This window comes from Clinocottus analis, unplaced genomic scaffold (assembly GCF_023055335.1).
Source record: "Clinocottus analis isolate CAN_PGR_092001 unplaced genomic scaffold, fCliAna1.0.p SCAF_17, whole genome shotgun sequence".
NCBI lineage: Eukaryota > Metazoa > Chordata > Actinopteri > Perciformes > Cottidae > Clinocottus > Clinocottus analis.
The window spans coordinates 16,477,461-16,490,934 of record NW_027175898.1 but is presented as its reverse complement, the minus strand read 5'-3'; the positions used below and the strand labels follow the sequence as shown (position 1 = coordinate 16,490,934).

Sequence of the window (13,474 nt, the reverse complement as noted above, 5' to 3'; positions counted from 1 at the left end):
CTGCTCCTCACAGTTTTAAGTTCTCGTGCCACAGAACATCTGAACTGATTTCATGCTCTCACGCTGAAAGAAACCTGCATCAGGATGAAGTTCCCAGTGATCGTCATGTTGTGTTTTCTGTGTCCGGGTGAGGGATCCTGAAAACCTCTCTGACGTTACAGGAGTTTATTTTGTGGCTTTCTGTCTGTTCTTCTTGTCTGTGGGTCCGGGTTTTCTTTCTGTCTTTATTGTGATTTTTAAACTGATGCTCCACGTTGTTGAGCTCATCCAACATTTCTTCTGACGTCACATTTTATTCCTCGTTTCAGAGACTTCAGCCAACAAGTTCCTGACTCAGACTGACGCGTCCAAGTCGGTCAGTCCTGGAGGGACTGTGACCTTCAGCGCCACAGGGAGTTCAGATATTGGTGCTGATCTCAGTTGGTACCTTCAGAAACCCGGACAGGCTCCCAAACTTCTCATTTACTCTTCATCAAGTCTCTTCTCAGGAACCCCGTCTCGCTTCAGAGGCAGTCGATCTGGTTCTAGCTACACTTTAACCATCAGCGGTGTTCAGGCTGAAGATGTTGGAGATTACTACTGTATGGGTGCACATGGTGGTGGAGTGTTCACACAGTGATTCAGAGCCGTACAAAAACCTCCTGCAGTTTGACAGAAGTGAAAGCGTCCGACTGCAGCTGCAGAGAGGCGGCGGAGAGACTGAAGAGTGAACACAACACGAGTCATCAAGCAACCTGAAACACACACACACACACACACACACACACACACACACACACTGCTGGACCCTGCTGGTCCTGCTGACTCCTAAGTATGTTCCTCTGGTGAAGAGGCTGCCTGTGACCACCAGGACTGTGTGGAGGTGGTCTCCGGAGGCTGATGACGCCCTCCAGGACTGCTTCGAGTTAACGGACTGGGCTGTGCTATGTGGACCACATGGGGAGGACATCAACAGCATGACAGACTGTGTCACAGAATACATTAAATTCTGTGAACACACCATCATCCCATCCCGAACTGTGCGCTGCTTTCCCAACAACAAGCCCTGGATCACCAAGGACCTGAAGGCTCTTCTTAACAAGAAGAAAGCTGCTTTCAGGTCTGGAGACAGGGATGAGCTCAGGAGAGTCCAGCGCGACCTGCAGGTGAAGCTCAGGGAGGGCAAGGACTCCTACAGGAGGAAGCTGGAGGCCAAACTCCAGAATAACAACACGAGGGAGGTGTGGACTGGGATGAAGCAAATCACCGGCTTCAAAGTTGGAGGGAGACAGCCAGGAGGCTCCCTGGAGAGGGCCAACGAGCTGAACTGTTTCTTCAATAGGTTTAGTTCACAGCCCGTCTCCGTCTCCCCCATCCAACACCCCCCCCAAACACCACCCTCTATGCCCCCCCTGCTGAGCTGCACAATCACTGAGCCCTCAACATCAATGGGCTCTTCCACCCTTCCACCTCCCCTCCCCCCTCTCTCTGTGACGACTGACCAGGTGAGAAGACAGCTGAGGAAACTCAAACAGGGCAAGGCGGAAGGTCCTGATGGCATCACCCCCAGGGTCCTAAAGACCTGCGCCACCCAGTTGTCTGGTGTCCTGCAGCACCTCTTCAACCTGAGCCTGAGGCAGGAGGAAGTCCCGGTGCTGTGGAAGACGTCGTGCCTGGTCCCTGTCCCAAAGAAGTCGTTGCCATCTGGCCTCAAGGACTACCGACCAGTTGCCCTCACTTCCCACGTGATGAAGGTGCTGGAGAGACTGGTCTTGGCCCACCTCAGGCCGCAGGTGAAATCGTCGCTGGACCCTCTGCAATTTGCTTACCAGCCTCATGTGGGAGTGGATGACGCCATCATCTACCTGCTGCAACGAGCTCAGTCGCACCTGGATGGAACCGGTGTCTCTGTGAGAGTCACTTTCTTTGACTTCTCCAGTGCATTTAACACCATTCAACCATTGCTACTGAGTGAGAAGCTGCGGGGGGTGGGGGTAGACTCGTCCACCATCTCCTGGATCACTGACTACCTCACAGGCAGACCACAGTTTGTCAGAATGGGCCGTGTGCTGTCTGAAACGGTGGTCAGTGATGTTGGAGCCCCACAGGGAACTGTTCTGTCTCCCTTCCTGTTCACCCTGTACACCAATGACTTCCAGTACAACACGGGGTCATGCCATCTGCAGAAGTATTCTGATGACTCTGCAGTGGTCGGGTGTATTAAGGATGGACGGGAGGAGGAGTACAGAGCAGTGGTGAGTGACTTTGTGGAGTGGGCCGGTGAGAATCACCTGCTTCTGAACGTGAGCAAGACCAGAGAGATGGTGGTCGACTTCAGGAGGAAGACAACAGCTCCGAGACCTCTGAGCGTCCTGGGAGAGGACGTGGACATGGTGGAGGAGTACAAGTACCTGGGTGTCTCCATCGACAGCCGACTGAACTGGAAGGCCAACATCAACGCTGTGTACAAGAAGGGGATGAGTCGACTCTTTTTCCTGAGGAAGCTTCGATCCTTCAACGTGTGCAGCAAGATGCTGGAGTTGTTCTATCAGTCGGTTGTGGCCAGCGTCTTGTACTTCGCCATTGTCTGCTGGGGGAGCAGCATTGGAGCCGGTGACACCAACAGACTTAACAAGCTGGTTAAGAAAGCCGGCTCCATCATCGGCTGCAAGCAGGAGCATTTGGAACAGGTGGTGGAGAGGAGGACACTAAAGAAACTATTGTCCATATTAGACAACTCGGACCACCCTCTCCACCAGCTCCTGCAGGGTCAGCGGAGCACTTTTTCAAAAAGACTCATCACGCTCCGCTGCCACAAGGACCGCTACAGGAAGGCATTCCTACCCTCGGCCATAAGGCTACACAATAAATCCCTTGAGTCCAGATCCGTGGACTAAGTCACACTGTACACTGTACATGTATATAGATATACTGATGTATATATGTTATGTATGCTGCATACATATATTTTGCATTTTGCACTTTTTGTACATTTCAGTTTACATTTAATTTAAATCAAACCTCTGAATACACTGAATACACTGAATACACTAATTTATCCTCCGAATACACTGCTGTGTTTTGCTTGTTGTGTATGTTTTGCACATGTGTATGTGTATATGTATGTGTACATGTGTGTATGTATGTATGTATGCATGCATGCATGCATGCATATGTATGTATGTGTATGTATGTATGTGTGTATGCGTGTGTATGTATATAGATGTGTATGTATATATGTGTACATGTATGTGCGTGGGCCACGGGTGGGTGTGTATGTGTAGGTATGTGTATGTATGTATATATGTATATGTTTGTATATATGTATATGTATGTATGTGTGTATATGTGCATATGTAGATATGTATGTATGTGTGTATGTATATGTGTGCGGGTGTATGTATATATATATATATATGTATCCATTCCGCTTGCTTGCATGTATGTGTATATATATGTTTATACTTATTTCTTACTTATGCATACATCTGTTACCCGCTGTTCCTGTTATTATTTATTTTATTTTATCATCTGTGTGTTTAACTTAGTTTATGGCATTGGGATGCTGCTAGTACGACAAAAAATTTCTCCTTGGAGATTAATAAAGTACTTTTCATTCATTTCATTCATTCATTTCATTCATTCATTCATTCACACACACACACACACACACACACACAGTCTCTGGATATTATTGGCATTAATGAAATCTCTTTATGAGTAAACTGCACGTTAGATTCTTATTGGAGCTCTGACTCTGATATGTAAAACAATCCTTAATATGAAGCTCTAATGCCTCTATAACATTAGTCCAAACATATCTATTCATTACTCTAAAATACAAGAATGTCTTTTTAGTTTCATTAGTAGTAGTATCTCCTGTAGTACCAACAAAAATAAAACAAAGCTAAAAGTTAAAGTGTGTTCAGATGGGGATATCTATGGAAGCCCATGATGAAGAAAAAAAAATGACCAAAAAAAAGAATTATGACCCCCACAAAAAATAAATATATATGTATATATAAATATATGTATATTATGTCAAAAAAAATGAATTATGACAAAACATGTCAGACCTGCTTTTTGTGTGGTTTTGTATGATTTTTTGTGCGGTTACTCAAATTAAATGAAAGTTGTTTTTTTTTAAAATTAAGATATGATAATGCATTATGTATCTTCTTTCCCTATAATTTCACTCTGTCTACAATCTAAACGTGAGAAACATTTAATTTATATGCTCTCATTTGAAACGGAGGTGATTTATTTCTCACTCCTGATGAGAAAAAAGACCAAACACCTCACGTTGTTCATCAGAGAAAACTTTATTAGCAACAGCATCGACCATGAAAGCAAAGCTTTACATTACAAACGTCCCCCTCGTCCTGGTGGGAGCAGCGGGTGTTCCTGCCCCGCGCGGGGCTCCCGTCAGGGGCTCTACGCGGCTCCTCTAGCCCGGACACCGGCTCCTGCTGAGGGACCGGGTCTCGCTGTGGTCCTGATGGAGCACCTTGCAGGAGTACAGCTCCCCCTGCAGCCAGCGCTCCCGGCTCAGGCTCAGGGTGCTGCTGCTGCTGCAGCGTCCGCTCTGCTCCACCTCCGAGCTGCTAAGGACGCCCTCCGTCACCTTGGCGCCGTCCACCTCCCAGATCACCGAGGCTCCCTGGGGAAAGTAGCCGGACAGCAGGCAGGCCAGCGTGGCCGAGCCCCCGGAGAGCTGCTCGGAGGACGGGGCGAGCAGAGAGACCGTGGGCCGGACCGCGGTGCCAGCTGGAGGGGGGAGAGACACACGAGGAGCCGGTTAACGTCCCCGGTGGGACACGAGACACTGATACAGGACGGAGGTTAACGTGAGGAGAGGAGACGTGGGAAGAAATGAGGGTTAAACAAATGAAACTAAAAGGTCAAAGTGGATTGAATCTACACGGATCATTAATCACTAAGAATTATAGAAACATATACAACACGACTTAGATGTTACTGCAATGGAAAAGTGAATTAATTTATAATAAATTAAGTGTTTAATCTGTGATGGTTCACGTGTGACGTGTGAACAGTGGAAGACGTTGTCGTTTCACTTCATGTTCATTATTTTAAACCAATGAACCGTGAACACAAACTGAACACATAGAAACTCACTAATTAGTTTTTAAAAGCATTAAATGTTATATCTCACGGCTGTTTGGATGTTACACAAATAACATGCTCTCTTCTTAACGTTTAAAGACGTTTAGACAATATTTCAATTCAACTTTGTTCAACAGTTCAACCAATTCAACAGTTGGTTGGATAAATAATATATATATATATATATATATATATATATATATATATATATATATATATATATATATATATATATATATATATATATAATTCTGCGCATACGTGACAATATGCATCAGATATAAAAACCAAAAGAATATCAATATCTTCACAGTTGATTTAATTTATTTTACTCATCTCAATAAAAGACCCAAAAAATAATACGAAACATTTAAAAAATCAAAGATAACTTTGCTTCATCACATTCTAATGCAAAAGTCGGTCTAATATTCCACGTCGTATAAATGATAAATCTGTTATACTCACAGTAAACGATGAGTTTGGTTCCTCCACCAAACGTGTACCACAGTGATACAAACCCATGAAGAGGCCGTACAAAAACCTGCTGCTCTGTGAACGAGCGTCTCTGCTGCAGAGCTCTCTGCTTTCACCTGCTTCAACTCAACATTCAGATTTTATTTCATGGACCAAATCATTCAACTGAAATTGCCTAAAAAATAAACTTTACTTGAAATAATTTAATTGTAACTTTTTACAGTTGTGAGACAAACTGTTCATGTTGTTAAGTGCATACCCAATTGGTAAAGATAAAAAAAAAAGAAAAACATGCATATTATACGAACCACAGCGACACCATTTTAATCCAAATGTTTAAAATCCTCAACGCCGCATAGAATCTATTGTTTTCATCATAACAGCGTCATAAATATGAGTAAAAGTATTCCTCCTGGGGTTCAGTCCCTGTTGCTTTCGGTCTGCTGAGACATCATTTCCATACGAGGAGGCTTTTGCATGTTCAGCTGATCCTCCAGAGGACCCAGAAGCTTTATAGTCCCGTGAGTTCACCCTGCAGGACTCACACCTGTCGGTCCACGCAGACCCGCGAGCACCATGACTCTGACCCGCGCGCTCTTCTGGACGCTGGCCTGCTGCTGCTGCTGCTTCACAGGTTCATCCACTCAGCAGCGTGTTGATGCCTCTGCTCTCCTGTATTTCTGATGATAACACATTACTTGTTGTGTGTGTGCAGGATGCAGCGGTCAGACTGTGACTCAGCCTCCAGCGGTGACGTCTGCTCCAGGATCCACCGCCACCCTCACCTGTAAGACCAGTACACCTGTTGCATCGTGCACTATTGGGCCGTGTATGTTCTGGTACCAACAGAAAGCTGGACAGCCTCCGAAGCTCCTCATCAGACATGTGAGCGTCAGACATTCAGGAACAGCAGATCGGTTTAGTGGCAGCGGAAGCAGCTCTGACTTCAGTCTGACCATCAGTGGAGTTCAGCCTGAAGACGCAGCGGTTTATTACTGTAAGAGCATTCATGTAAAAAATGGTGCTAACGTGTTCACACAGTGATTTGGAGTCGTACAAAAACCTCCCTCAGGTCGCAGGTGCAGAGCGAGAAGAGACTGTGATGACCCGGGTTCAGTGAACACAACACGAGAGTCTTCAAGCGGAACCACGAGGAAACGAACTGAAACTACAACTCACAGTTTGCAGCTCATGTCTCACTTCTCATTATTCAGCCTCTGGGGAGATTAGATCTTCTTCTTTTAAAACGACATAATCATTTCTAGAAAGAAAATGACCCGTTATTTATAATTTAAAATAAAAAAGATATGATTTTTTTATTCAATGCCAATTAATAATGTAAATACAAGCATCTCCTGTATTGTCAGGTGTTAGGTTTCATACTGAGATGATTCATTTTCATAATTCATATCAGACACAAAGACTCTGACTCATCGCAATCCACAGTTCAACTCATTTAAATATGGCTAAAACTGTCTTTTTCACTTCCCTAAATGAATGAACCATGAAGACAAAGATTAGAGACATTTATTAATAAAAATCCCATCATATTATGAGCATAAAAAAGGTCGAATGATAAAATATAACGAATGAAAATAAGATAAACTATTGATTATATGTTCTTTAGAACCACATTGTATATAAAATGTTATTTTTCGACGTATTAAAGAAAGGAACAGTTCAGTGGTCATGAAAAACAAAGTAACATTCGCTACTTTGTTTCTGAAAATGTCTCAAAAGGTTATTGGATAGATGGACATACAGTATATGGATCAATATTCAAGATCTGTTCTCATGACGTATGTCTATTTTCAGTTAAATATCTCAACCTGATGATTATTGAAAGACAGAGTCTACAGAGACGTTCATGCATCCTGCAGCAGACTGTGTGACGACTGTTAGCTTGTTGCTATCGCTACATTGTCCTTTTATATCTTGTTATCATAAAATACAAAACAGCTAAAGACGTCTGAAAGAGTGTATGAGGAGTCCGGCATTTGTGGTGATTTGATTGTTTGTGTTTTTAAATAATCGAGTGTTCATAATGATGGTATTTCATATTCAGCAAGAATATAAATAAGTAATGTTTCTCGCCGCGTGGGTCCCATCCGCTGAACCTGCTGCGTGCATTGTCAGACGGGGATTACGTCTTATTGGATTGGCGGCATGTGACGTAGGCGGACATTGTTTCGGGCGGCAGCGGACGGCAGAGTCATGGAGACGTGCAAACAAACAAACGAGCGAGAACAGACGTAGACGCGGCCGCGGCGGCGTGTCGTGACTTTCCCGGTCGTGTCGTCGCTTTTCTGTCGTTTATCGTCGACAGCCGTGCGTGAACATACGTGTGATTGAGGCTGAACCAAACACCTCCATAGCGTGACATCGCAGTGCACCGCTGGTCTCGGTTCACCTCAGCCACCTGCGGCGTTTAAGCTCCTCTGAGTCGGACACTCTGGGCCAACAAGACATGCACTTGCCAAAATAAAATGTCCTGACGTCCGGGGCTCCTGATCCCAGAACAGACGAGCCAGCGCCTCGTGAAGAGAGCAAAGGAATGAGTCAGGGCGTTTCCTTAAACACTGAGGCCTCATGAAGGGGTCTTACCTTTGACCTCTGCCCTCTGGTTACCCCGCCCCCTGCAGTGCAACTCCTTCACTCACTCACAGTAAAAACATAAAAAAGCCAGATTCAGCAAATCAGCATCACAAAGATGTTCTGGTCCGGCTTTAAAAAAAAAAATGCAAATCAGAGAGGTCAAAGGGCAAGTAGCGGTTTCATGAATGGGATAACTTGGAGGTGCGGGTAGTAATAAGTCATAATGAGCTGTGATGAGCTGTGAGAGGAGGAGCTAATCAGCACTGAGCCTCTTTGATTAGCCCCCGGGTGGCTGTGGAGAAGCGTGGGAGAGGGATCATCCTTTTAGGTAACGCTGAAGAATCAGCGAGCCAACGTCTCCGCCCTCAGTCTGGAGTTCCTCAGCGAGAGACAGGACTCCCGTTTCGATCAGATCCAGCAAGCGGCCGCTGAGCGAGACACACGGGCCTTCCGTCCATACCTTCGATTACTCGGACATCTCCGTTCGCTCAGGTGGGGCCGGGGGGGGAGGGGAGGCGGGGCCCCCTGAACGCCATGGAATGGCTGAAGAAGTTGCTGAAGAGCATGGTCTCGCGGAAAATCAGGGCGTACGTGAAGGACTACTGCAGGAGGAACGGCCTGCTGACGCTCTCGGTGTTCGCCGTGGTGACGGGCTGCGTGCTCGGGTTCGGCCTGAGGTCGCTCAACCTGTCCACGCAGGTACGCATGGGAGGAGGGAAAAACCAAGAAACCCTCGGTTGCCTCGGTAGAATGTGTTTGGGGGTTGCGACGCCTTCGACGTTCAGGATGTGACGCAACGGCCGCTCGTGTGAAAGGAAGGGAAGATGGGCAGAGGGTCAGGTGTAACCAGGACGCACAGGTGTCAGGAGGGCTACATTAATACGTTAACAATGGATCACCTGAGCTCCAGAAGAAAGAAGCCATAGGGAGGGAAACATTCTCAGCGTCAAACGTCTGTTGTCGACCAGCTGGTGGACGCAGCGGACACTTTAGATTTGTGTTGGATTTTTCTATGTTAATCACGAGTAATTCGGTCTTTACACTCTTCTAGAAATAGGCTTTGCTTCAGGTGTTACTCTCTCACACAGGCTAAGATCTACTTCTCCTTCCCCGGAGAGCTGCTGATGAGGATGTTAAAGATGTTGATTCTGCCGCTCATCACCTCCAGGTAAGAGAAGTCCTCACCTGGAAGAGTCCAGACTCAAATATGACAGCAAACCTAGCAAACTTATGAGCAGTTAACTGCATCACTTCTGCAATAAGCATGCACACAAAACTTCCAATGGCCGGTATTCATGTATATTGTTCTACATCCTCTCAACGGGAATTCCTTTCAGGTACACTGATTGTTTTATTGATTGTTTTATTGAGATGTGTTGCATCTGAAGCTCCCTTGTCAAAGCTTCAAAGCAGATTCAAAAGAGGATTTCCCAGTTCAAACCAGAGTTATTCAGGAGCCATTTTGTTCTCCCCTGCAGTCTCATGTCCGGCCTGTCCGCCATGGACACGAAGGCGAGCGGGCGTCTGGGAGTCCTGACGATCACCTACTACCTGTGGACGACCTTCATCGCCGTCATCGTTGGCATCGTGCTGGTGCTCATCATCCATCCGGGGACGGGCTCAGAGAAAGACGGCCACCACGCCAGCTCAGGGCCCGTGATGACCTCCGCTGACGCGCTGCTGGACCTCATCAGGTAAACGACGGACAGACGCCGCTCAGACGTTTACCTTGTTGAAGCCTTTTGACGTCGCTCCTACCTTCGGTGGGTGTCCCCGGCTGTAGCGAGCTGGCGCTGCTTCTAGCTCCCCGCTAGCTGCTGCTGTTACTGCCCGTGTGTCCGCTGCCTGAGTCGGGCATCGAGCCGAGCCTTCGGTGGTTTGGAGCTAGCGGAGAGCTAGCAGCAGCACTAGCAGAGAGCTAGCAGCAGCACTAGCAGAGAGCTAGCAGCAGCACTAGCAGAGAGCTAGCAGTAGCATTAGCTGGCTACTAGAGTGGGAGCTAGCAGGAACACCCACCGAAGGTAGTAGCAGCTTGTAACCCCACTTCTACAGTAGGTGTTTCATACTAAATTAAATGTTAAGAATGAATTAACCGGCTGACTGAAATATGCCTAAGCAACATATTTTCTTTCAAGGCGTCACACCTGTGAAAACATGTGCAGCGAAATTTCAAAATTGGAAAAATTTAGATAAACTCTTGTTTAAACGCATTGTGGGGCTCACGTCTCCTATCTAGAAATGCTTGCTAATGTAGTAGACATCCAGCTAGCGGAGGGCGAGCAGCAGCGCTAGCTAGCCACAGCGGGGACACCCACCGAAGGTCGTAACGGCTTGTAACGTGACTTTTATGGTAAGATGAAGAATAATGAAAAAATAAAATAAACGTCGTCTGTTCAGGAGATTCCAGATTTTCCAGGATGAGGATTACGAAAACAAATGGGAAGTCAGAATTAATGGAATTGTCGGCGAGTAAAGCTTTGTATGTTGTGACATTTAGTAAAATCCCCCAAAATATAACAAAAGGAACAAAATGGCAGCAGAATGGATCATTACATATATGACACACGAGGCCAATCAGAACGGACACCTTTGTGTCAGCATTATGAAAGAGAACAAAGAAATGAGCTCGTAAGACTTTTGCAGTCTCACTCTTATGCAGCAGCTCGACTAAGAATAGGAGACAAGTAATTGTGATCTGTTAAGCCTTCACTTTCTCAGAAGCGTTACTCTGTGTACGATGCAGACTTCAACCTGTGTGTGTGTGTGTGTGTGTGTGTGTGTGTGTGTGTGTGTGTGTGTGTGTGTGTGTGTGCGCGCTCAGGCTTACTGCAGGACCTTCCATGTCAGAGATCCTCTAATACCTCCTCTCCTAAACCTGATTATTCTAAGCGAGCTGCGTCTCCGTGCGTCAAAGGTCGGCTGTACCTTTTGGCCCTCTGACGTGTTTGATGAGCTCGCTTCGTGGGTTCAGCGGCGCTGACGTCTGCTGCACTGCAACAACACAGGACACAGTGTCCCGAGCAGCGAGCACGGCATGCCAAGGCCTGTGTGTGTGTGTGAGCATGCGTCTCCTGGGGTTTACTTGCTTCATATTATTGTGTGTGTGTGTGTGTGTGTGTGTGTGTGTGTGTGTGTGTGTGTGTGTGTGTGTGTGTGTGTGTTATTTATTCCCTGTGTTCAATAAGGGTGTGGTCTGGTTTTTGCATTCTCTGTTTATAGTCCATATTTATGAGTGGGAAATGGTTTATTAATGACCAAAGTGCAAAAACATCCTATCTGCACACTATGTACTGTACTTGTATTCTTTTGCTTTTATTTATTTTTTAGCATTTTATATTTTTTAGCATTTAATATATTTTTGGATATATATATATATATATGTTTGTATTATTTTTGTATTATATATTTTTTGTATTTTTTATATATATATATATTGCATTTTTTAAATATGTTTTATATCTGATTTTTTTTTATTTTAGTTTTTTTTCTGCATTATTTTGTGTTTTATATATATTTGTATTTTTATGTTTTTGGTATTTTTATATTTTATATATTTTTTGTAATTTATATTATGCATTGGGTATCCGTAAACAAATAGCATTGTGTAAGAAAACATAGTTTTCTTCAGATAAGAGGTTTTGCCCTATTGAGTAATATATTTCTTTACAGATATCTTATTTATTTTGTACGTTGTCCTTCACAGGAACATGATCCCGTCAAATCTAATCGAAGCAACGTTTCAGCAGGTTAGTGGACAAAAGGAGGAAACTTGCAAAGAATTGTAAAATTATTAAACAAATGAAAATATGTCCTCATATTAAACCTCTGATGGTTGTTCTTTTTCACCCAACTCCAGTACCGAACAGACCTGGTGCCGATTGTCCAGAACGCTGACGTGAAAGAGTCTCAAGCCAACTACGTGTACGTCATGCCCGACTACCACAACCCTCAACTGGGCCACCCGGTGTTCCTGGAGATCACGCCGGCTCCTGACGTCAAGTACAAGATCGTCCCGAGTACCAGCAAGGGCATGAACGTGCTGGGGATCGTCATCTTCTCGGCCACCATGGGTGAGACAGTCGCACAGAAAACATCTCAAAACTATAAGCCTGGTTTATCCTTATGGTTTTCTAATACCTGAACCTCTATGGAGTATGGAAGTCCATTTCTGCCACAAAAAAAAAAATTAGGACTAAAATTTTTTAAACCAAAGTGATGAAATAACGTTTTGCTTAAATGTTTTTTTTTATTTTTGTCAACAAAAAAAAGTTGATTATTAAAAAAAATTTTTTTTTAAATCCTAATTTTTATTCATTTATTTATTTTTTGGCCTAATTTTTTTTTTGTGGCGGAAATAGGCTTCCATAATGAAGGGTGAAGTTAAAAACCGTAAAAGTCGGGTTAAGCTTTAAGGTATCAAATGTAAGTGTCCTGATATTGTAGAAAAAAACTTGCCGACATATAATATTACTAGATTGATTCTAATGCAATATTTAGCAGCTTTTTGTTGTTGCAGCCGATCACAGCAGAGTTAAAACTATTACTTTATATTTCATTAGTTAGTGTTGTGTTCTATGTGGAGTGAAAAATAATTTTACTTCTTTCGGCCTTCTCTTTTATTAAGGGGAAAAATCTGGAACGTACATAGTGACATCAGATATATAAAATAAGTTTAAAAAAGTAGCCGTTAGTTAGCATTAATAAGGTAATCATAATTCATTAGAGGTGACTCGTAGGAGCTCACAAACTCACGTTTGATGGTCTGTCCTCAGGCCTGCTGCTGGGTAAGATGGGGGAGCGTGGAGCGCCGCTGGTCAACGTGTGCCAGTGCATCAACGAGTGCGTCATGAAGATTATTAACGCTGCAATGTGGTAAGGTCGCTATCCTCACCTCACACACACACACCTTCACAAATAGACACAATGTGTCACTGACGACGCAGTTTCACACGACAGAGAGACAGATTAGATCAGATGGATTCCATTTAGGTGAATTCAGCAAAGAGATACTTTAGTGATGAATAACTGTTCAGTACAAATACATTTAGTTTGGATAGCCCGGTGCATTTTATGGCCAAAAAGTATTTATACAGCTGAACATGACTCTCACGTGTGTCCACGTTTAATCTTGTGATGTAAGTCTGCGAGCTCCTGTTGCACGGCTGCAGGGATCGAGAGCATTAGCGAGGTCTGGCTCTGCTGTTGGGGGGTAAAGGCCAGACGAGGCTCACGGGCGGCGAGCCAAGATAATTCCTCAGGCGTTGGACGGGGTTGAGGGCAGGTCAACCGAACTCTGACAACC

At 44.7% G+C, this 13,474-nt stretch overlaps 3 protein-coding genes across 3 annotated transcripts in view; 2 read left to right on the top strand and 1 right to left on the bottom strand.

Annotated features, from left to right (window-relative positions):
- Positions 1–4,426: 4,426 nt before the first annotated feature.
- LOC137787437 (immunoglobulin lambda-1 light chain-like) overlaps positions 4,427–13,474 on the bottom strand; it is a 26,228-nt gene continuing 17,180 nt past the window's right edge. The window contains exons 3-4 of the mRNA XM_068579865.1: positions 5,569–5,610; positions 4,427–4,746 (exon numbers count right to left, since the gene is read on the bottom strand). Of these exons, the coding sequence (XP_068435966.1) occupies positions 4,427–4,746; positions 5,569–5,610 (362 nt within the window). The remainder of the gene's footprint in view (positions 4,747–5,568; positions 5,611–13,474) is intronic.
- The window catches only part of LOC137787438 (immunoglobulin kappa light chain-like), a 26,467-nt gene continuing 19,146 nt past the window's right edge, over positions 6,154–13,474 (top strand). Inside the window, exons 1-2 of the mRNA XM_068579866.1 lie at positions 6,154–6,211; positions 6,293–6,588. Of these exons, the coding sequence (XP_068435967.1) occupies positions 6,154–6,211; positions 6,293–6,588 (354 nt within the window). The remainder of the gene's footprint in view (positions 6,212–6,292; positions 6,589–13,474) is intronic.
- slc1a8b (solute carrier family 1 member 8b) overlaps positions 8,707–13,474 on the top strand; it is a 6,721-nt gene continuing 1,953 nt past the window's right edge. The window contains exons 1-6 of the mRNA XM_068579849.1: positions 8,707–8,871; positions 9,261–9,340; positions 9,651–9,866; positions 11,876–11,918; positions 12,029–12,242; positions 12,945–13,044. Coding sequence (XP_068435950.1) covers positions 8,707–8,871; positions 9,261–9,340; positions 9,651–9,866; positions 11,876–11,918; positions 12,029–12,242; positions 12,945–13,044 — 818 coding nt within the window. The remainder of the gene's footprint in view (positions 8,872–9,260; positions 9,341–9,650; positions 9,867–11,875; positions 11,919–12,028; positions 12,243–12,944; positions 13,045–13,474) is intronic.